Source organism: Oryx dammah, unplaced genomic scaffold, assembly GCF_014754425.2.
Source record: "Oryx dammah isolate SB20612 unplaced genomic scaffold, SCBI_Odam_1.1 HiC_scaffold_29, whole genome shotgun sequence".
Classification (NCBI taxonomy): Eukaryota; Metazoa; Chordata; class Mammalia; order Artiodactyla; family Bovidae; genus Oryx; species Oryx dammah.
Window position 1 is genome coordinate 52,963,782 of NW_024070213.1, and position 24,228 is coordinate 52,988,009.

A 24,228-nucleotide genomic window follows, 5' to 3' on the forward strand; every position below is an offset into this window, starting at 1 on the left:
CCTCCTTCTCTTTGTTTGGTTCTGTGTGGAAAGTACAAGCACATTTTTAAAAGTATCTTAAAGAAAGCATTTCATTTCACGAGGTGGAGGTGGGGAGAGAAGAATTAATGATGACAGAATGGAGCATGAATGATGCTATGTACTCCTTTAATATGCTATACATGAATTGCAAATTGGGAAACTAGAGAATCACATATAAACTTAATTAAAGCAGCTAATAAATCTGATCATCTTGGGGAAAAAGTATACATAGAATCATGCAAAACAGATTTTGCTAAAATAGCTTTGCTATGCTGGGATCATATTATAACATACTGGCTTGAAAGTAGTATAAAGTTTGATCATTTCATTTTAGACTCCAACAAGAGACAGACTTTTAAATAAAGTTTGAAGTCCAATAGTTTGGACTTCCAGATAGTATTAAAAAGTCAGGGATAAAATCTGCAATTGTACAATGGTTTCAAAGAGAATATTTGGGTGCCCGTATTAATCTTCTCGGTTGAGCTGAGTGGCAATAAATACAATGCAAGAGCAAGAACATCAGATTGTATCAGTTGAGACCCTCTAGTTTGTATCTCTCCATTTAGAATCATATGAGTCTAGAATCCTGCAGTGTCTGACTTGTGGTGTATGTAAGGAAAGAATTGTTTCAGCCATGAATTCTCTCTCTCTCTTTAAAAATTAATGAATAGACATCTGAATCATAGCTAACTAATAAGGACACATTCTATGGGGCCTCCTGGTAATCATGACCAAACTCTTTCTGCTTCTAACTTTGTTGAATTCAGTCTCACTCTCCTCCCCCAACTCACCTTTTGCTGGTGCAGTTCCAGCCTCCTTCTCTTTGTTTGGTTCTGTGTGGAAAGTACAAGCACATTTTATAAAGTATCTTAAAGAAAGCATTTCATTTCAGCGAGGTGGAGGTGGGGAGAGAAGAATTAATGATAACAGAGTGGAGCATAAATGATGCTATGTACTCCTTTATTATGCTATACATGAAATACAAATTGGTAAATTATAATAGAGAGTCACATTAAACATGATTAAAGCAGCTAATAAATCTGATCACCTTGGGGGAAAAGTGTACATAAAATCATGCAAAATAGATTTTGCTAAAATAGCTTAGCTATGCTGAGACCATATTACAACATGCTGCTGCTGCTGCTAAGTTGCTTCAGTCCTGTCCGACTCTGGGTGACGCCATAGATGGCAGCCTACCAGGCTCCCCCGTCCCTGGGATTCTCCAGGCAAGAACACTATAGTGGGTTGCCATTTCCTTCTCCAATGCATGAAAGTGAAAAGGGAAAGTGAAGTCGCTCAGTCGTGTCCGATTCTTAGCAACCCCATGGACAGCAGCCTACCAGGCTCCTCCGTCCATGGGATTTTCCAGGCAAGAGTACTGGAGTGGGTTGCCATTGCCTTCTCTGATATTACAACATACTGGTGTGGAAATAGCATAATGTACGGACCACCTCATTTTAGACTCCAACAATAGACAGACATTTTAAGAAAGTTTGAAGTCCAGTACTTCAGACCTCGATAATATTTAAAAATCGGGGATAAAATCTACAACTGTACAGTAGTTTCAAAGAAAATATTTGGGTGCCCATATTAATCTTCTCAGTTGAGCTGAGTGGCAATAAAAACAAGAGCAAGAAATAAAATTGTATCAGTTGAGACCCTCTGGTCTGTATCTCTCCATTTAGAATCATATGAGTTTAGAATTCTGCAGACAGTGACTGACTTATGGTATATGTAAGAGAAGAATTGTTTCAACTATAAATTCTCTCTCTCTCTCTTTAAAAATTGATGAATAGACATCTGGAATCATAGTTAACTAATTCGGACACATTCTATGGGACCTCCTTGGCAATCATGACCAAGCTCTTTCTGCTTCTAACTTTGTTGAATTCATCCTCACTCTTCCTCTCTTCAACTCACCTTTTGCCGGTGCAGTTCCAGCCTCCTTCTCTTTATTTGGTTCTGTGTGGAAAAGTACAAGCACATTTTATAAAGTATCTTAAATAAAGCGTTTAATTGTATGATGAGCAATGAGGTAAAGGGGGGAATCAAGAAATTAATGATAACAGAACAGAGCAGAAATGGTGCTGCATACTCCGTTATTACACTATATGTGAATTATTACGAATTGAAGAATGATAATGTAGAGTCACATTAAACTTTTAATAAAAATAGTTAATAAATCTGATCATGTACACATGAAAAGTACACATAGAAACATGCAATACAGATTTCTTTAAAATAGCTTAGTTATGCTGAGACCATGTTATAACATGCTGGTATGGAATGAGTATAAAATATTGATCACTTCATTTTAGACCCCAAAAAGGGATAGACTTTTTGAAGAACCTTCTTCAAAACTTCTTGGTTAATTTGTGTGGCAAAAAAAATGTAACACAAGAGCTGAAACATCAGATTTTATCAGTTGAGACCATCTGGCTTGCATCTCTAATTAAAATTGTATTATCAATAGTTTAGATACCTGCAAATAGTGTCTGACTTATGATTTATGCAAGAAAAGAATTGTTTCAACCATGAATTCTCTCTCTCTCTTTTTTTTGATTGATGAATAGACATCTGAATCTGAATGAACTAAGACGGATAATTTTAACAGAATTTGGGAAAAGACTTGTTTTAGGAACAGGGGGTCAGTATTGCATAATAAATATGAAACACGGCATAACAAGGGAAACTTTACAGTGGTCCAGTGACAGCTGCTGATCTGGAGAACAGAAAGGAAAGGTTATATCTGTATTGGCCTGCAGGTTCTCAGCGTCCTCAGTGCTGGCAAAATAAATAAAACATAAATCTGTATGTGCAAGGAGAAAACATACCAAAGAAGTTCCTAAGAAGACTGTCACACGTAGGTTTGAGAGAAAACTAAACTTGAGCTTGCCCCCATTTGAACTAAATGGCACTGAAGCTGTTTCATTTATTTGTCATGAATGCTAAGATACTTCAGTCGTGTCCAACTGTTTATGACCCCGTGGATTGTAACCTGCCAGGCTTCTCTTTCCATGGGATTCTCCAGGCAAGAATACTTGGGTTGCCAATTCCTTCTCCAGGGGATCTTTCTGACCCAGGGATTGAACCCAGGTCTCCTGCATTGGTAGGAGAATTCTCTACCACTGAGCCACCGGTATATCTTACTTAATTGTTCTCTGGGCCATATTTTATTATATAATTGCCTGTAAGCAAACTGAATACAGGGAAATATTTCCTACTAAGAGTTCTTCCACTCTAAATACAGTATATTTGCACACAGCTATCAGTAAGCTCTGTATCCTTCTAAAGGGTTAGGGCACATGGAAAATATCCTGTGAATAATTATTTACTGGATTCCAGTTTCTCATCTTGTGAGAGAGGGCACTTTGGTGCCTTGATGGGTAAAGAAAAGTGAAAGTGTTTTTGCTCAATCATGTCCGACTCTTTGCAACCCTGTGGACTATAACCCGCCAGGCTCCTCTGTCCATGGGATTTCCCGGGCAAGAATACTGGAGTGGATAGCCACTTCAGTGGATCTTCTCGACCCAGAGGATCTTCCTGAGCCAGGGACTGAACCCAGGTCTCCCATATTGTAGGCAGATTCTTTACTGTCTGAGCCACCAGGGAGGCCCATCTTCATAGGAAAAGGCATGCAATTCTGGTTGCCTCCACCGTGGGGGCCATTTGAGTAGGCTGACAAATGGTCCTGGAGATTCCATTTGAACTTGCCATCTTCCAATCTCATTCTCTTCTTTGGATGTTGGATTAAAAAAAAAAAAAAAGCAGGCTTCACTTGTGTTGTTAGGCACTCCCTCTACCTGCCAAATTCACTGGAACTCTTTATTGCTTGTTATCTGTTGCCACCTGCTGGACAACAGAGTGCTAGGGACTGGAGCAGTTTTTGCTGTTGAGCCCTCGAGGCCACCAAACCTTCCTGGAAACTCCCCTGGGAGTTTCTGGAGGTTCTTGATGGTGACAGTTCAAGTAAAGAGAGGGCTACTCATCTTCCAGGGCTAAGGGAGAAATATATGTTTACCTTTAGCTCTGTGTGAAAAAGCACTGTCAATCCTTCAGCCCCTTGGAGACTCAGCCTCCACGAGAAAGCATGAGCATAAGAACTTTGGCCTAACTTCATAGGTTTTATAAGGGTATGATGTGCCATCCAAACCAGATTAACGTAAGAAAGTTATATAAACACAAGGTACAGTTATGATTACAAACCCGTGACAGCCAGGAGTTAGCTTAATACTCACAACTTCCATGGAGGACAAATCACGCTGGGATGGATGTTCTGTGTTTGCAGACTAAACATGTAAGACTGTAATTTTTTACTCACCTTCTGGGGGTGGAGCTGGAGCTGGGGCCAGCACTTCATTTTCTAGAAATGAAAAGAGTAATGGAAGTGTCAGTCTCTCTTATCCTGAGCAAAGTTACCTTCCACAGCTCCAGGCTCTGCTCAGCTCCATCTTCCAGAGACTGACAAGAGAGGAAATGCATCAGCCAAGGCACACTGTCTTTTGGTGTATGGATGAGGTGAGGACCTAAATGTGGTCTGGAGATATGTAGAATTCCAGGAGAGGCAGAGTGTGGTAATGGACAGAGATTGGGTGAAATGGCATCCAGAAGTCCTTCTACTTAGTTATATTCTTGGGCAGCAGGCACAGCATTTAATGGCACTGAGCTGGTTTCCCTTCCCTGGAAAAATCGACATGACACCTATCTCATATGTTTAGGGTTGCTGTGAGGCTGAAATGAGACACAGTGAGTACTAAGCATGTCCCTTAGAACCTCAGGTGCTCAGAAAATGAGACCCCAGTTTCCTCAGACAGCAAGAGCACTACAGCATCACCCACAGCAGCATCTTTCTGAATGATGATGGGAACAAAGTCCTCTGGCTTTGCAGCACTTCCTCTTACATAAAGTAAACCACTGTTCACTGGGAAAGAGAACCAGCCCCCGTCATAATCACAGTCATTCTTGGAAGTTTGTATGCCTGGAGATATTTTGCCTACACTAATCCAAAGTTCTCGGGGCTCTGGTTTTGAGTTTTTATATTTGGCTTTGGGTACCCAGGATTATAGCAATCTGGCAGTAAAGTCTGTTAAAGAAACTTCTACTGAAGAATATATGTCCAGGGTGGTGGGAAGGAGATCCAAGAGGGAGAGGTTATATGCGTACATGTAGCTGATTCTCGTCATTGTACAGCAGAAACTAACACAACATTGTAAAGCAAATATATTCCAGTAAAATAAAAGAATATATATCCAAGTAGCTAAAGGCACATCTTATGAACAATGTGCATAGAATTTCGCCTGCTGAATCCCTATGGATGCCCAGAACAGGGAATTAGTGATGGATATCTGAATCAGCTGCTCCTACTTTAGGGCAGGAAGAGAGAGCTAATGAAGGTGACTTTTTTTTTTTTTACAAAAAATTACTTTCTGTTTGATAAATAAGCATCAAAGAAAATTTTTTGTAGTAGAAGCATATTGTGAGATCCCAGGAGTTTTAGCTTTGTCCAGATCTATGATTTTCCACATTGTTTCCCCACAAATGGCTCTTTCCCAGCAAAGAGGACAATACCTCACAACAAGCAGCTTGGTCTGAGACTCATCAGTGCCCCGTTTTAGTCTAGGTAGGCTGGGAAGAGACAGAAGAAGGAGCCTGCATTGCAAGAGCAGCACATGAAGAGAGGAGGAATGCAGGGCTGCCAGGAGACAGCAACGTCTTTTTTCATCACTAATGTTTTGTGCCGGGTATAAATTCCAACTTACTGCTTAAAATGCACAATTACTGCATTTTCATCCAAATGATCATAAGCAAGTATATTACAATTTACTACTGGAGAAATATAACCAAAGGAGAAAAGACGTATCACCGTACAGGCAGGCAGGAGATGACATGGTTTGGCGATATGGTGAAAGCACAAGCGTCCCATAGATGGCACACCAGAAACGCTTTCGTTTCTTTGCCACGTCATGGAAAGGATCTTTCCTGCCAGTGTCAACCCGGAGATGAAACCCTCCGTCAAAGGATTTTATTTTCAGAGCTCTGACTGTGGCAATGGAAATCTAATATTGACCTCTGAGCTTTGGGTGAGCTGAGGCTGCACATGGATATCAGAATACCGAGAGTGAGGAGCCAACGTCTTTGACACTCTATCTTTTGGACAGGGCCATTGTCATCCAATGCCCGTGGACCTCTTCCTGGCTCCCTTTAAGACAAGTTTCTCTGAGAGGGAGGGGATATGTGTAATCCTATGGCTGACTCACGTTGTATGGTGGAAACTAGCACAACACTGTAAAGCAATTATACTCTGATTAAAAAATACATGAAGAGATAAAAACAAGTTTCCCTGCCTTCTAGTCTCTTTTCCCCATGACGGCAGGTTCACCTATGCTCTCACTGTCTTTCAGCCTGTTCCTCTACTCATGAAGGCACCCGTTACCTACTAGGTTGGGTCTACACTCCTCAGGTTAAAGGTCAAAGCCATTGCTGGCAGGCACCTCCTAACACGCCTTCCTCTCATTACACTCTGGTGGCCCCTCTGTTCCAGAGCTGGTTTCTTTTTTCACCTTCTGACCTTTCGGCCACTGAAAAGAGTGATGATCTTCTCCCCAACTGACCTTTTGTTTTTTTCTCTACATGTGACTGTGTCAGACAGACCTAGGTTCGAACCCTGACTCTACATCTTAGGAGCTGTATAATCGAGGACAATTCCTTAATCTTTGTCAGTCTTGGCATGCTCATCCATGAAATAGGGATAATAAGATAAATGAGCTCTTAAGGTGCTAATCCTATGTAAAATGCACAGCACAGTTCCTGGTGTGTAGAGAGAGCCCTACAATTTGCAGCAGTAGCTATTACCATTATTATTCTTTGGCAATCTTGGTCTGTTTTTTTTTTTTTTTTTTTGACATTTCTCTTAAAGACTCTCAGAGCTGGTTATACCATTCTGTTCCCCTTCTTTATTCTGGAGACATTCTGGACCACCTCATACTACACTCTTTATTCCTTAATTATATAACAGTTTCTAAATTACGCAGTAAGATATGAAAAAAATATGTGGAAGGATTACAATGGAGGAAAAATTATTTTATTATTTCTCAGATGGAATTATTACACACAAAAAAATTCAACTGAGTCTATAAACAAATATTTTAAAATAATGTTATCTTAATAAGGTTGCTAGGCTGGAGGTAGTTAGAAAATAATGTAAAAAAAAATACCATTATTTTACTATAGAATAAAGTCCACAAAGTAAAATATCTAGGAATAAACCTAATTAAAAATGTGCAAAATTCTTATGCAGAACTTTATAAAACACTATTGAGAGAAATTAAGGGAAATCTAAATAAATATTTATGAACTGGAAAAAAATTATTTTCCAGCTGCTTCCATATATTTGTGTTTCTTTTTTGGTTTTGGGGGTGTTTTTAGCCTCACTTCACTACATGCAGAATTTTAGCTCCCCAGCCACTGATTGAACCTGCTCTTGTAGCGTTGGAAGTGCAGTATTTTAATCACTAGATCACCAGGGAAGTCCCATATATTTATGTTTCCTGTTCCTCTCTTCCTAGTACCTCTTCTTATTGCTAAAACCACTTTAAATGAATTGATTTTTAAAAATTAACAAGGGATTCTTTGGTCACTGTGTGAACTATCAGATTGGCCATGCTTTCTCAACATCATTGTAAACAAAGGCCCATTTTGTAAGGAAAGCTGTGGTTGCTTAAAATCTTATTTTGGAAAAAAGGCCAAGGGTGAATTCTAATTAAATAAACAAAAGAGAACGTTTCTTGACACTGAAACTGTAAAAATGCCCTGACTCTGTATTCTTCATTTTTGTGATGTCTGTAGCCCCAGTGTTCTATGTAACAGCCCCCAAAACAAACCAAAATGACAGTTTAAAGGGCTTAGTTCAACACTTAACAGTCAACTATGTCAGATACTCAGAACTACAGAAACATTGTAGGGTATTACTGCTGGTGCATTTTTAGGGTAGTTGTGGCAAACAGAAATAGGAAAACGCGTGCCTGCCTGGTGAGTAGGCAGAGCCAGAGTGTTTCCTTCTTAAAATCATAGAAACTCCATTATTTTACAGTCAGTGAAGGAATAAATAAATAACAGCCATGTATTAGCCACTCACTGCATGCAGGACCTAGTGTATATTACTTCCTACCAACCTTACAACACTCTGCAGTCAGTATTATCATTATCCTCATTTTACAGATGGGAACTGAGGCCCTGTGGGGTCCCACAGCCCCTGAAGAGTAGAACCAGGCTCTGACCCAGGTCTGCTTGAGTCGGTGCAAGTGAAAGTGAAGTCGCTCAGTCATGTCTGACTCTTTGCGACCCCATGGACTGTAGCCTATCAGGCTCCTCCGTCCATGGGATTTTCCAGGCAAGAGTGCTAGAGTGGATTGCCATTTCCTTCTCCAGGGGATCTTCCCGACCCAGGAATAGAACCCCGGTCTCCCACATTGCAGGCAGACGCTTTACTGTCTGAGCCACTAGGAAGCCTGGCCTCTTCAGGATGGAAGTGAACTTCCCTTCTCAGCTGGTCACTCTTGTGGAGGCAGAAACGGGCTGATGGACTTTGCAGAGATTTCACTGCGTTTTCCCCTGCTGAACTGATTGGTCTGATGGTCAAGTCCACATCACCTCATTTAGATGTTGCCCAGAGGGTAGAATATGCCTCAGTTTCCTCATCTGAGTAATGGAAATAGCAACAGAACTCATCTCAAGGGTTGCTGGCAGGAATGAAGGGGTTCCTGCAGGGACAGGGAATGCAATAATACTTTCTCTCTCTTTTCATAGTTCTCACATTATGATCATGATTTCATCATGACACACCTGGGGGAAGGACACTGCTGTCTTTCCTCACATGCTACCTCCTGAGATTTGCCTTATTTCATGGGCTACATCGCTTTAGACCACGTTTGGGATTGGAGTGGCGTCTGAGAAAGCATCTGAGAATTAAACGACGGAGGGAGGCCCCTCACTCTTCTACTGTAAAATGGTAATAATTAATATTTTGATGAGTTCTACAAGTGGCCCTAGAGGTAAAGAACCTGCCTGGCAATGCAGGAAATGTAAGAGACTCAGGTTTGATCCCTGGGTCGGGAAGATCCCCTGGAAAAGGAAATGGCAACCCACTCCAGTATTCTTTCCTGGAGAATCCCATGGACAGAGGGGCCTGGAGGACTGTAGTCCATGGGGTCGCACAGAGTCAGACACGACTGAAGCGCCTTAACAGACAACACACACACATATGCGTTACAGAGTTTGCACAATTAAGTAAATTGATCCATCAAATCAATCCTGATGGAACAAAAAGCATAAGAAGATGAACTCTCAATAGATTTCAAGGCATTTAAAACAAAGAATTCCAGCTGTTCTAAACCTGAAGGGATGAGGAACCAGGAATGGTGAGAGCCAAGTAGCACATGACTTAGTCTGAAAATAAGCCACTACGGGTATATTTTGGGGCCTTGAGACATCCCCGCTTTTGCCTTAAAAAAAAACCTCTTCATGTATCTCTGTTACTCATATGTTTGTCTCTGACAGGCTTTGTCATGCCCTGCTTTGTCCATACCTCCAGAAATCATTTGCACGTTCCCCAAATCCATTAGCTGCCTCTATAACAATAATTCATTCACAACAATTTCCACTGTACTCCCGCTGACTAGGGACTGTAGAAAGAAGCTCCCACACAAGTGGAATTTATTGAGCCTCATTATGAATTTAACAAGGATGGGGTTTATAAAGGTAGCTAAGATGAGATGCCCATGTTTAAGAATCTCAGAGGTAAATTAAGTGACTTTTCTACCGGTTTAGTCACCAAGCCAGAAGGCTTTCCTCTCCCGAAATAGTTGAGACTCAGCACTTCCACAGTCCTGCTGGTGCTGCTGACACTGCTACGAGCACACGGATCATCTTGGGGTTTGGTCGAGTGCAGGTTCTGATTCTGGGGATCTGTGGGGGGTTCCAGATTCTGCATGTCTAACTGGCTCCCCACTGATGCTAGTGCTGCTGGTCCATGACACACGCTTTGAATAAGGAGGCTCAGACTGTGTCGTAAGTATCACTGAATCCTCTCCCGTTCCAAACATGAGTGTGAGTGGTAATGGGTTCACAGTACATTTGCTTCTTTGATCACAAGCTTCTTGAGGACAAGGCCTGTCTCCTCCTCCTTTTCAAATTCTGCACAGCAGGTGCTCTATAAATATAGTTGACTGGCAGGCTGTTTCTACCCACACAAAAGCCCCTTCTGCTCACTGCCAAGAAATCAAGAACCATCCCCTGGCACTCCAAGGGCAGCTTTCTTCGTTTGCCTTCCCCGCAGGGTACACTATGTCTCCCGCTGGTGACCCTTTCGCTGGCTGACTTCTCCCAGGCACACACCCAATTTCATCATTTAGCTTCTTCTTGTCAACATACCTTCTATCTTGAAAGAGCAATTAGGACCAGAGTTTTGACCTCCAAAACACCCTTTGGGGACTTCCCTGATGGTTCAGTGGCTAAGACTCTGACCTCCTAATGCAGGGGCCCAGGTTCAATCCCTGGTCAGGAAGCTCGATCCCGTGTGATACAACTAAGACCCAGCAAAGTCAAATAAATGAATAAATAAAATTACCACCTCTTGCCTTTCTAAGGATTCCCTGTTTCAAAATCTAGGCTAGTTTTCTCAGCAAATAACCCTCAGCCAACTATGCCAATCCCATCGTCACCCATCTTTACCATGTTGCAACAGTCAGGAAACACAAGGCCTGGGAAGCTCCCTAATTTCTGAGATTTGAGCAAATAGGCATCTATTGAGGTTGTTGTTTGTTGTTTATTCAGTTGTGTCTGACTCTTTGTGACTGTAAAGAGGAGCCCACCAGGCGCCTCTGTCCACGGAACTCTTCAGGCAAGAATACTGGAGTGGGCTGCCATTTCCTTCTCCAACGGCTGCTGTATTTCTGCTTATTCCGAAACAAAAGGGCAGGGACTTCCCTAGCTGCCCAGTGGTTAAGACTTCACCTTCCAACGAAGGGGGTGTGGGTTCAATCCCTGGTTGGTGAGCTGAGATCCTACAAGTGGCCAAAATTATCTTGTGGCCCAAGATCCTATCTTGTGGCCCAAATAACCAAAACATTAAAACAAACGAACAAAAAGAAGCAATATTGTAACAAATTCAATTAAAAAAAAAAAAGGCAAATTCCTTGGGACTTTTCTCCCAGGTGAATAAAATTGGCTTTTTGTCCCCCTCCTCCATCCTTCCCCATTGTCTCCACTGGAAAACAGACCAACAGGATGGACTCAAGAAGCAGGGTTAAGTAAGTTGCTGTCTTTAAATAGTTTTGAACTAAAAAGAAAGAAAGAAAGAAATCGGTATACTCTGAAAAATTAAACCCAGAAAATATTTTCATGGACAACATAAAAATCAACCAGACTCTGACCCAGCAACTAAGGCTCCTTCAGCAAGGGCGGCTGTCCTTGATCCTCCCTAATTTACGGATATAGCCTTTCTTTCCCTCTGCGACACTGACATGCTTTCAAAGGGCTTGATCTATTTATGGTGGATTTTTCCTATGACCACCTACTGTAAGAAGCACAGGTATGCCGCCAATGGCAGGCCCGCACAGTTAGTGCCAGGGCCTTCTAATTGACGGGCACTGGTGGCCGCTGTGAAAGAGACAGCCCATATGTGGTTCTTGTCTCTGCTGAAAAACTAGGCACCCAGTACTCCATAAATGGTTGGCTCCCTCCAGTGCAGTCTATTTCTATTTTCCATAATCAAGGGTTCCATGGTCAATACATTAAAGAGGAAAAAATGCTAAGTTTTAATAAGAGGCATTAATCTGCCTCTCTTTCTGTGTCTATACACCAAAATGATATAAACAATCCAGGTCTCTTCCTCCTATGGGCTCACTGCTCAAATAATATACTGTTTGATTTACTTAAAAATTATTTTATAGGCCCTCATGTGCAATTTAATTTAGGCTTTTAACAGCACAGAGAGCATAATAACATTATATGAATATGTTAATAGGCATAGAAAAGATAATAAGAACACATAATAACAGTTGTTATCATTAAATGTCTATTTTTGTGTTTATGTGGCTTTCTGTCACTTTTTTTGGATAAAACAAATGTGCTAAAACCATCCTTTGGTAACCTGGGGTGCAGGAGAAAATTGCATGCTATTCTTAATTATTATTTCTTATTCTCAAAGTCAAATTCTTTTTTTTTTTTTCTTAATTTTTATTTACTTTTGGCCACCCTACATGGCATGTGGGATCTTAATTCCCCAACCAGGGATCAAACTCACATCCCCTGCAGTGGAAGTACAGAGTCTTAACCACTGGACCACCAGGAAATTCCCTAAAAGTCAAATTCTTGGTTTGAAATAAAATATGTGAATGCTTTATATACTGCAAATATCGTGGTAAATAAGGTTTTATCTGGCCAACTCTTGTAACTTTTGGTACTATAGCATTGTCTTCTCTTTTGGATTAAATATACAATAAACACTGTTGATAGTGAAGTCTGGCACAAGTCATGTCACAGCCCATCTCTCATATGCCTAGATAACAGCACAATGGAAACCACTTTAATATAAAATATTGTCTGCATGGGGACATTCATTGCACTTAGAGAAGTTTTGATTACATGAATCATAAAAGCCACCAAAAAATTAGCAAACAGGAATGATAGAGGATTTACACTGACCATATTGCTTATGCATTAGAGATCAAGATTTTCATACACAAATTAGATATAATTTAATGTTTTCACAATTATATGATTGTTTTGTCTCTTGTTCTATTCACTATGGGCCACAGGTCCGGATTTTATACCTTGGAATTTAAGGGGGGATTATACATGAGCTCCGAAGAATTGATGCTTTTGAACTGTGGTGTTGGAGAAGACTCTTGAGAGTCCCTTGGACTGCAAGGAGATCCAACCAGTCCATCCTAAAGGAAATCAGTCCTGAATATTCATTGGAAGAACTGATGCTGAAGCTGAAACTCCAATACTTTGGCCACCTGATGTGAAGAGCTGACTCATTTGAAAAGACCTTGGTACTGGGAAAGATTGAGGGTAGGAGGAGAAGGGGCAACAGAGGATGGGATGGTTGGATGGCATCACTGACTCAATGGACATGGGTTTGGTTGAACTCCAGGAGTTGGTGATGGACAGGGAGGCCTGGCGTGCTGCAGTTCATGGGGTTGCAAAGAGTCAGACACGACTGAGCAACTGAACTGAACTGATACATTTTTTAGAGGCCATTATATACTGACTTACAACAGAAATTCTCAAAGTATGATCTGGGATCCCCAAGAGCCCCTGAAATCCTCTTGAGGAGTCCATGTGGTCAAAACTATTTTCATAATAATGCTCAGACATTTTATGCCTTTTTTACTCATTCTTTCACAAACAGGCAGTGGAGTTTTCCAAAAGATATATAATGTGTGATGATGTTAACATTCTGACAGCTAATAGAACATGTGCTTTGTACTCTTATGCTTTAAAAGTTCATCCATTTTAATTTCAAATTCAGTAAATATTAATAGAGTGCACATAGCACATAAACAACTATTTTTAATGTCGTCAGCAATTACTGAAGGCCAATTGATCTGAGACTGAAAAGTTTGAGAATTACTTAGAATTTATGGTAAATCTTTGAAAATTATTTTGTGTGTGTATACTTAAAAAAAATAAACTCATGTCATATGCATCATTTAGGAAAAATCCGTAGCCTTGCTTAATAAAAATGAGTGAATAAGTCAAAATAAAAGCCACAGAGTGATTTGGAGGCAGTAACTTATTCTACAGTGTACATAATTAATAGGAACAAAAGAGTGATATTGTCTAGTATCACCTCCCTTATTTAGAATTCAGCTATCTAACAACCTTACTTATCCAGATAACAGCTGCTGATCTGCAAATTATAAGGGCTTCTGAAGAGCAAAATGAATTGTCTCAAGCTCCTCCTCCCTGGCACTCTCAGAGCTCAAATGCTTTACTCCCAAGAGAAGACCTCTCACCTGGGTCCCCAGCCCTGGAACTGGAGCTAGGGTGAGGGGAGCCAGGTGACTAGGGAGCCTCACTTACAGAGACACTGATACTCAAGTCTGGACCTTACGTTTGCACGACCTTGAGAATGAGTTCCTCCTTAAATGGGGTACTCTGCAGTGTAGTCCTGCTCAACTAGATTATTGACCTGGCCAGGATCCAAAGCAAACAACAGAGGGAAGAGAAGGGGACAGCTTCACACAGTGACTAGTAAGAGTAATTAAAGAAGACAGCAGCTTTCTGGCAAAGGATGAAACAGGAAAGCTATCCAAAGTTGGACACAAATTCAGAATACAAACCAATGTGGCCTCATTAACAAAAAGACAAATAATTTGAGCTCTGTGGATATCATGTGGTAAGATAACTGATATCTATAAATAATGACAAAGTTAAATTATATCCACTGTACTTTGTTTTTCAAAACAAGGAGTAACATATTGCATCTTAAGTCTGTTTATATCCAAATTGGTTGAAATAATAAGATTCAAGAACAAAATGAGATATTTACTATCCATCAACTCCAGCTATTCAAAATTTGATTCAGTCAATTTAATATTTATTAATATTTACTGTGGCCAAATATCCCCAAAGACTATATTTTAAGGTTGTGAATAGGTGGAGTCTATTTGTACATTAAGTAGTAAATTTTCAATGACTCATTTGTTAACTTGATGGAAATTCCCTGAATCCACAGGGTTTTTTCCCTTTCCTAGTTAACTTGCTCTTCCATTGTTCAAATTACATGGTTTTAACTTAAGATATCATTCCACACAGGAAGATTAAAGCCTGGTGATTATCACAGAGCAACAAATTGCTTCTCGCTGTTAACGTGGGGCTGGATAAAAATGAGATCTTTTGCTAAGATCTGATTACTTGTCTCTTTATTGTTCTTAATATATTTTAAAGTAAGAACAAAGTGATGTTAGGAGTAACCTAGGTGGGTATAGTGGTATAGAAGAAGCTTTCCTCAAGCTGAAGTTTAAAAATTTAGCACAGGTCAAAAGGAATTTGAATCATTAGCAATTTCTCCCTTTCATCCCATTTTGTCTTTCCCTGACAGGTCTGCTCCTGAGTAGTCATCCCTACAATCATCATATCACTCTTCTGTGGTTATAGGGTTATCAGAATAAACCACTTACAGGCCTTTCCCAAGCCATTGCTGGGCCTCACATTGGGTGACTTTTTAAAAATAGAGGAACGACAGGCCTGATGCCAGGTGGGGTCATAAAAATAAAATTCCACAGCAGTAAACACAGCCACTCAATCAATCACCCACTATATTCATACACGGTCATGGAGAGTTCTTTATGTGGCTATCTCAGAAATGTTCAGACCAGAGGAAAACTCCCCACCTGCCAATAGCACCCTGGGTGGGAAGAGAAATCTTAATGCCCACCCCCCACACCCAAGCCTCATAGCCCTTGGTGGAGGATACAGTTCCATGTTCAACTGTGCAGGGTGACTCTTTCATCTAAGTGGGAAAGGCCATGCCCCCACAATGGTTATCACCACCTCACTAACAACTGGGGACCCCCAGCTGGACATGACACATTTCAGCATGAACACCACAGACGCTCTAAAGCGTAGGCCTCTGATCTGAGCCTCCATGGTGAAAGCACAGATATTTCACTTCAAGTCTAAAAAGAGAGAAATACTTATGGTGCTGGCCATGATGGCTATGATCGTAACCACGGCTGTTTGGGACCGTATTATAGATATTAACACCAGGCAGAGAGGTGAACTGTGGTTGTAACATACCTTACAGTGTTTGATATGTGTTGGCAGAAATGCCCTCAAAGTTTATATTAAACTTTAGGCATTTAATACCTTAGGCTCGACAAAATTTTTGAGTTTGCTGCTTTAGAAGGAAAGGACTTAAGTTCTTATTACATGCTAATGGTTTACTCTCAGCTTTTCACCTAATTTATTTAATTCTTACAAAAAACAGTGAGCTAGTTACTATTATTATTCACACTTAACAGATGAAGAAACTGAGACATGTGAAATGTAACTAACTCAATTCATGATACGGCAGGAATCTGAGCTGTCTAGAATGTTCTGTGAATAGTTAACTTTGTGTCACTATGCTTAATGATGAATATTACCTAGTATACATAAGAAAAAAGCCAAAATACATATTGGATGAAGAATAAGTCTAGAGACATGTAACTTAAAAAATGAGAAATTAAATTGTAGAATTATATAAAAGGTGAATTTTTAGTTAAAAGCAGAACATTCTGTTCCAAGAGATATAAAATTTTATAGAAGGTGAAAGCTAATACTTGCTGCAAGCAAAGAATTCCTGAGGAACTTAGAGATTTGATGCTATTTAGAGGAAAAACTGGGTTTCTTTGGTGGCTCAGACGTTAAAGAATCTGCCTGCAATGCGGGAGACCTGGTTCGATCCTTGGGTTGGGAAGACCCTTTGGAGAAGGGCATAGCAACCCACTCCAGTATTATTGTCTGGAGAATTCCATAGACAGAGGAGCCTGGCAAGCTACAGTCCATGGGGTTGCAAGGAGTTGGACACAAATGAGTCACTAACACATACACACACACAGAGAGGAAAAACTGGATGATTTGAAGAAAAAGAAAAAAAAATTGAACCCCAAGCTCTTGTAAATATCTAAAGTAAAAGTCAAAAAACAAAATTAAAAGATTTGACATATAGATAAACATAATTTTGGGTGTTGTATTGATGTGCCAAATTGGTGCATAAAAAGATTTCTTAGGCAGTATAAAAGGGCAAAAATCTTATCAAAGTGGAGTTCAGACTTGAAAGGCATAATGAATGTCAGATTTCAGTTACCTTATTGGGAACTCAATTTAGAGAGAAAAATACACGTGGGATTAAATGATCCTGGTCTTTTTTTCTTTGCCAAATAAACCACTTCACGCCCCAGTTGGATAGAATCTAAAACTTTACTCTGAAAATGCATGTAAAAGTGCATAATTAATCTGCCCCTTGCATGGGAACATCCTGAAAATTTGGCTTATTTTCTATCTGAGTGGCTGTCCAAAACAAACATACTCTGTAAATTATAATTGGGCCTATCCACAAAGAAGAGATTTGGGTGTGACAGTGTCATCACTTTGATATTTGGGGGCTGTCTTTATAAAAAGCTGTGGGGACAGATGCTTCCTCTCCAATACAAGACAATTTGCATGCATGTAGGAAATTAAGGGGTTTCCCCAGTGGCTCAGTGGTAAAGAATCTGCCTGTAATCAGGAGCCACAGAAGATGAAGGTTTGATCCCTAGGTCAGGAAGATTCCCTTGAAGAGGGCACAGCAACCCACTCCACTATTCTTGCCTGGAGAATTCCGTGGACAGAGGAACCTGGTGGGCTACAGTCCGTAGGGTCACAAAGAGTCGGACACAGCTTAAGTGACTTAGCAGGCACACACACAGGAAATTAAGTGATGAAGTCTTTTCTTCTTTTTCATAGTTTCGTTTTCCTTAATCACTACGCTTTTAAATTTTAGGAAACTGCTCTTGAATAAGCGATACCTACTTCGTGATTAACCTAACTCAAAAACACTGTATTTCAATAACTACCTTTCTGCGTATTAGTCAGGCTTCCCTACATGCGCTACAGTCCATGGAGTCACAAAGAGTTGGACATGACTTAGTGACTGAACACACAGCAATATTCTGAACAAGCTAAGGACTCCAGAAAAGACATCTGTCCCCCTCAAGAACTGAAATGGGGGACATTTCTGGTGGTCCAAATGGTTAAGAATTCTCCTTCTAGTGCAGAGGATGCCAGTTTGACCCCTGGCCAGGGAACTAAGATCCCACAAGCCATGGGGCAGCTAAGTCCATGGGCCACAACTACTGAGCCCACATGCTCTGGAGCCTGCATGCTGCAACTAAGATCCGACACAGCCATAAATAAATACAGATTTTTTTAAAAAAGAAGAAGGAGAAAGACATGGTCATATCTCTGCAGGAACACACATGAAATTAGAAGTTTTCTGTTTATTTTTTATTGCTAGAACTTTAATTCTGTTCTTTATTATCTAACACACCCAAGTATGTCTAGAAATGAGGTCTAGAATTACCACTGAAGTCATGGGCTGCCAAGAGTATTTTGTGTTTCTTAATATAGGTTTCATAGATTAATTAAGGAGACAAGCAGATAAAATTGTAATTATTAACAATAAAAATTCCTCTGTTTGGCCATAAAGAGTTGAAAAGTAAATTTTAAATTAAACAATCATAAGAGACTTCAGCAAAAGTAACAAAACTGCTTTCTAGGGCTGTAAAACCACAGCATTCTATTTCCTTTCATGGCAGCCTCTTTCCATAGTTCTCTCTAAAAGGAAGAATCTATGAGTTTCCAGAAAGATTACAAAAACTTCATCTTATGTTCACTCAAGCTTTTTAAAAGATGGTTTATTTATTTATTTTTAAGTCCAAGCATTTCTTTAGGGTAACTTCAGCCTGGGCAGTTTATTCTAACATTCATGTCAAATTCAGGAATACTTCTAAATTGCTAAAAATAAGAGAACTCTGTGAAGTGTGTGTCCATGAGGAATCTAAAATGTTTCAAGGCTATATCGCAGGCCAGAATAAAGTGTGGCGTTGAGAGAACAAAGATTATGTTTTTCTCTTTTTCCTTTCTCTTGGGATCTAGACTAGCCAGAAAGCCTAACCTCTGTTCATCTCAGGAACTCCTTTACCCCTGCTCTTTGCAAGGCCTAGAGGAGACTTCTTCAAACTTACTGGATGAGAAACAAAGATACAGCTTGTTTTTTCAAAGTTTTTTTTTTTTAAGAGATATATTTAGGGAGCTTGAGAGGAAAGAATTGGCCAGTCCTTTATTTATCTTCCTAACAGGTGCAGTCGGACAGTCATAAAAGCATGCTACTGAAAAAGAATGATTTTGCCAAGTATTAAGCCCCTCTAGCATGCGTTAGCCCAAGAGTATTCCTTCTTACAGCAGATAGCTCAGATCTACACTGTGCATGGTCAGTACAGCCTGGCAAAGTTTTTTCGGGGTAGGGGTGGGGGGAAACATTGGCATTCATTCATGCAACTTCTTTATTCTTCATCCAAATCTTCAATGTGGCCTAAATGAACCACATGAAGTTTGGAGGAAAATAGCCGCCCTCAATCAAATACCTCCTCCCTCTTCTCCCTTTCTTTTAATTACTTTCAACAAATGCACTTTTCCCTAATTAAAAAAATATATATTTATTCATTTTTTTTGGTTGCGCTAGGTCCTATTTGCTGCATGTGGGATCTAGTTCCCTAACCAGGGATGGAACCCAGGCCCCCTGCCTTAGGAGCACAGTCTTAACCACTGGACCACCAGAGAAGTCCCTACTTTTCTCCGATTTGAGAGAAAAATAATGTTCTATATGTAATACAACCTCTCCAAAGACAAATTTACTTCGGTGTTTGAAACAGACCATCCAGTCTCATCCAGGTGGAAACTGAAGGTCAAGGAGTAAATATGAGAGGGAGGTTTCCCATCACCAAGGCTCCTTTTCTGATGATGACTAAGCCTTGAGTGATGCTGGGAAATAGGTAAGAGGTAATGAATGCTGCTTTGCATTCAGACGGGTTTGGGGTTTAGCAGAACCTTAAAAAAGTGAAATTTCTAGTGAACAAGAAAAAGAAGTAGCAAAGGAAAAGCTCCTATGGACTGAAAAAGTTATTCTCTATGACCATGTTCCCACCTAAGCTTACTAAAATAGGCCAAGATAGAATAGATAGATATTGCATGTTGAAATAGCAAATGAATCTGTAGCAACAATGCCATACTTTTGATTCTTGGAGTTATTAGAATGGCCCCTAAAGCTTATCATCAATGAAGGTATGTTTTGCCATATGTTTGAGTTTTCAACAAAAGATCTTACAAGGAAGATGAGAAATCTACTCCCACACTCTCAAAGTGTTTTAAATGACCTGCAAGCACCAATAAGGAATTTTTGCCTTTTTCCTACAAGTTAAGTGCATGAAATATAAGGGCCTAATATATTACAAAAAGTGAAATTCACATTAACACCGTAACTTGGTGTTTTAAAAAAGAATTTTTCTAGGTTCTACAGAGTCTGACAGTTAACGATTTGTTTAAATATATTAAAGAACCAGACTTTATGGTTTTAATCATTACATTGAACAGAGCAAAAATTCTTAAGAAATGATTTGTAGGCAAAAATATTATTAATAGCATAAGATTCTTGCATGTTTCTAACTTCATGTTGATAAAACCACTTTTTGACAGGAGAAGAGAGTTTCAGCAAAAGATGACTTCTTTACTCAGTGAGACCCAGGGGCAATTCACTGTAAGGGTTTTTAGAGCAGAGACCATGTTGCATGTATCTCTGAAATCCCAGCAACCAGCTCATAGTAAGCACTCAATTAACTGATGACAGGTAAATGAATGTATCAGCAAGACATCCTGGGAGATTCCCACAAATCTGAAACTTCCTTCTCACTGTTTGATTAGAACACCTTACTTTTACTGGGTGTCAGATCTGCGTCAATCTAAAGTGTAAGACAGATATTTTCTTTGGAACTGGCAGTACAAATAGTATAGTTCTACAATGAGTAAATATATAACATAGAGGTGGAGCGGACAAAGGGAAGTGAAGCGAAAGCGTTAGTTGCTCAGTCGTGTCCACCGCTTTGTGACCCCATGGACTGTAGCCCACCAGGCTCCTCTGTCCATGGGATTTTCCAAGCAAGAATACTGGAGTGGGTTGCCATTCCCTTCTCCAGGGGACCTTCCCAACCCAGAGATCAAACCTGGGTCTCCCACATTGCAGGCAGATTCTTTACTGTCTGAGCCACCAGGGAAGCTATTCCTTAAAAATATTTCTTTCTCAGAAAGAGCTTACTGAGCCATCTAGAATATTCTGAAGGGTCTAAGTAAGGGCTGTTGACTAATTACTTCCATTAGAGTCCCTCCATGAGGGACTTCCCCCCTCCAAGAGGTTTAAAGTTACAACCATACTTCCCTCTTCTCCTTAGAAGGACCAACTCTCCCAAGACCAAACTTGAAGCTCCCAGAATTAGGCCGCTGCAGGTTGGGAGGCATTTGAGAGAGACATCTTTTGCACTTTCAGGTGCTGAAAACCTGGCCTCTTTTGAAGAGTTGTCAAGTGCTCCTGGATCCTGGGAAGGTCAAAGCAGCTCATGTGTCATCAAGATTTACAGCAGGCAGTCATGCTCTGCCTGGGGATGGTTCTTCCAGCTAAGGACGAGATGTAAGGAGATCCATAGGGGCTGGAGAAACCTGCTTGATGGGGGTATTTCTGCAGATAGTTTGAAAGGATTCTGTAGAACTGATTTGGTGGCACATTTTATTCTTGAGGCTGTCTTTCAGAGGCATGCGTATATGGAACAAAACCAACCCCAGTAAGTAGTGAAGTGAAGTCCCTCAGTCGTGTCCGACTATTTGCGACCCCATGGACTGTAGCCTACCAGGCTCCTCTGTCCATGGGATTTTCCAGGCAAGAGTACTGTAGTGGGTTGCCATTTCCTTCTCCAGGAGATCTTCCTGACCCAGGGATTGAACCCGGGTCTCCCGCATTACCGTCTGAGCCAAGATAGTTCAACCTCAGTAAAAATGACATTAATTGGGAGAAGGTGCAAGGACCAGAATAGCCCCTGACTTGCCATACTCCTTACGTTTCTGATGTAAACAACAGAAAAATGCAATGATTTCATTAAGAAAACTCTTCAAGGTGTAGTTCCTTTAAAAATCAGTTCTGCTGGTAAGGAAACCAAAAAAAATCCCTGTACTTCCTCAAAGGATTTTAAATATATCAGTAACCTTCTTTGTATCCTGACTCCCCACCATCCAAATTTAAACCAATCAAAGAATCTTAGTATAAAATTACTGTGCTGGGGGCAACTCCTACACAGAATATCCACAGTGCTTTTATAGCAAAAGATTATGGGCACTTTGGTATGTATATTGATTTATAACCAAAATTTATATATGGTTTTTTGGGGGGTGGGGTGGGGGAAGGGCTGAAGTTAAAGATATATTTTTCTCCTGTCTCGCTAGTTTCATTGTCTTTAAAAGTAAAATGGATCAGATTGAGTTGTCAGACAAAAAGTAAAACCTTATCACATCTAACAATCCAAATAATTTAATTAGCTTTATAGGCTCTACAGCTCTTCATATTACCTCTTAGTTTTTCAGCTTTTTTTGTCATTTTCCAATAGGCTTTAAAATAACACATGCAAATTCATCCACCAAATGCAGGATAATTAAAACAATATTCTGTCCTCAGTCAGGAAACATAGAATGCATTTCATCCAAATAAGCCTTGAAGAGGCTAGTCAAGTGACAGATCAAATGAAAAGGACACTTAATACACAAGTAAATCATTTGCATTACAAATAAGACACTTCAGCAGGGACTGGACTCGCTGCTTGATAGTCAGGATTAAGTTCCCATATTAATGCATGCATTTGGTGCGGTTATTTCGGGTAGAAGACTTCATCCATCAATGCCCTCCGCCACTAAGTAAAGCCAACCTGAAAACTGATCACCACAGCCTGTCAACACTGGTTACTTAATTACATAAAGAAAATATATTTCAAAAACTTTTGGTAATTTGGTTAGTATTTCAACTTTGGATTCAACATCTAGCATTTTTTTCAAGGCTCTTCAAAATAATGGTTAAAAGCAGTTTTTAGAATTAAAAATGAAAGAAAAGCTAAATACCATTTTTATGCTCTCTAGCTCTCTGCTAATGTTTGTCAGTTTGTTGCTTTTATTTGCAAAAGTGAAAAAAACAAAGATTTAGTAGGCACTAATGAAGACTAAAACAAATGAAAAAAGTATTTTTAAAAGATGTTACCATTTAAAATTAAATTCAATATATTTCTGCTGTTAGTCTTTTTCATCAGTTATTTTAGTAATTTTGAATTTCAGCTTATTTATATTATTAATAAGTAGTTTTAAGATATTGATTTTTCCTAGATAGGAGAAGCTGTTTATTGGAGGAAGCATTCTTCCTAATGAAGATTGTTTTCATCTTAATTATTTTTAAACGATTACTATGAAATTACCTACAATAAATCTCATTAAAGAACACAGTCTGTCATTGACATTCAAAGATATTCTTTAACCCAGGTGTTTTATTTTTTTCCCATGCAAGATTACAATAATGTCATACATAATTAATAAAGCTCCAAACTGATAAAACGAAAAAATAACTGCATCTGCATATTTTAAATGTCTTTCTAGGAGAAAAATATAGCAAATTGGGAAATACTATCACAAATTCTTTTTTGAAATCTTGAACAAATTTGTTAACTATTTAAGAAAACATTCCAAGTTCCTCCCACTCCCCACAAACTGTAAATACAGGTGAAAAATTTGTGACTGGACCTAAGAAAATTAAACTTTAAGAATTCTTTGCAACTAATGATAAAATTCTAATTTGATCATTTTAGTTAATGTTCCTTCATAAATAATCATTATCAGATATTTTTTAATTGGTTATACTCTTCCTATATTTACCCTCTGGTCTTTTTACTCTAAAGGTTCTTTTCCTTAAATCACAGTGTTCTATTATCTTATAGTCTCTTTAAGAAATTAGATATTTTTTGAAAATAGCAAAAAAACACATGCTTTATTAAAAAGTACAACATAAAGATCTAGGGATGAATCTTACCCTCTTTCTTAGTGGGTTCTGGCATGGTCACAATAAAGTGTTATCCTCCAAACAGTTTGTCCTTTCCAGTACTAGTTGACAGAAACCCCACAGGCAGTCGAGAGATGGTACAGGTCAGTGTGACAAGCAGCTGGGGAGAAGTCCGGTGCTTTTATATTCCCTGTGAACGTCAATCATGTTTGCACCACCCGTTCTTCAGCACAAGGATGCTGGAACTCAACAGCTATGAGCACCTTCTCACATCTGTTGTCTGCACTCTGCTCTCTTGCCTACTGGAAGGAATCTTCTGTTCATCTCATGTGGCTATGAGAGCACCTCTGACTTTCTAAATTCAGCTGCAGCCTCGTGCTCCTCTTGCTCTTCTCTTTCTGTCTGACAGAGGCATGTGTCAACTCAGAAAAGCAAAAAGTTTGCCTGATAATAAAAAATTAAATCAAATTAAAAATCATAACATGTTAATTCAACATATACCTTAATTTTCACTAAGATTATAAAGAAAAACCTCTGTATTG

At 39.6% G+C, this 24,228-nt stretch overlaps 1 protein-coding gene across 16 annotated transcripts in view; it reads right to left on the bottom strand.

Moving 5' to 3' along the window:
* Positions 1 to 24,010, bottom strand: part of MYBPC1 (myosin binding protein C1) — a 96,168-nt gene extending 72,158 nt beyond the window's left edge. For 12 of the 16 annotated variants that reach the window (XM_040234887.1, XM_040234881.1, XM_040234879.1 and 9 more), the window contains exons 1-4: positions 23,717 to 23,855; positions 4,343 to 4,384; positions 1,942 to 1,983; positions 813 to 854 (exon numbers count right to left, since the gene is read on the bottom strand). In XM_040234887.1, the coding sequence (XP_040090821.1) occupies positions 813 to 854; positions 1,942 to 1,983; positions 4,343 to 4,384; positions 23,717 to 23,741 (151 nt within the window). In that variant the 5' untranslated portion in view covers positions 23,742 to 23,855. Of the gene's footprint in view, positions 1 to 812; positions 855 to 1,941; positions 1,984 to 4,342; positions 4,385 to 23,716 lie in introns of all 16 variants that reach the window. The other 4 variants (XM_040234890.1, XM_040234883.1, XM_040234886.1 and 1 more) reach the window with 3 other exon arrangements.
* Between the last annotated feature and the right edge of the window lie 218 nt (positions 24,011 to 24,228).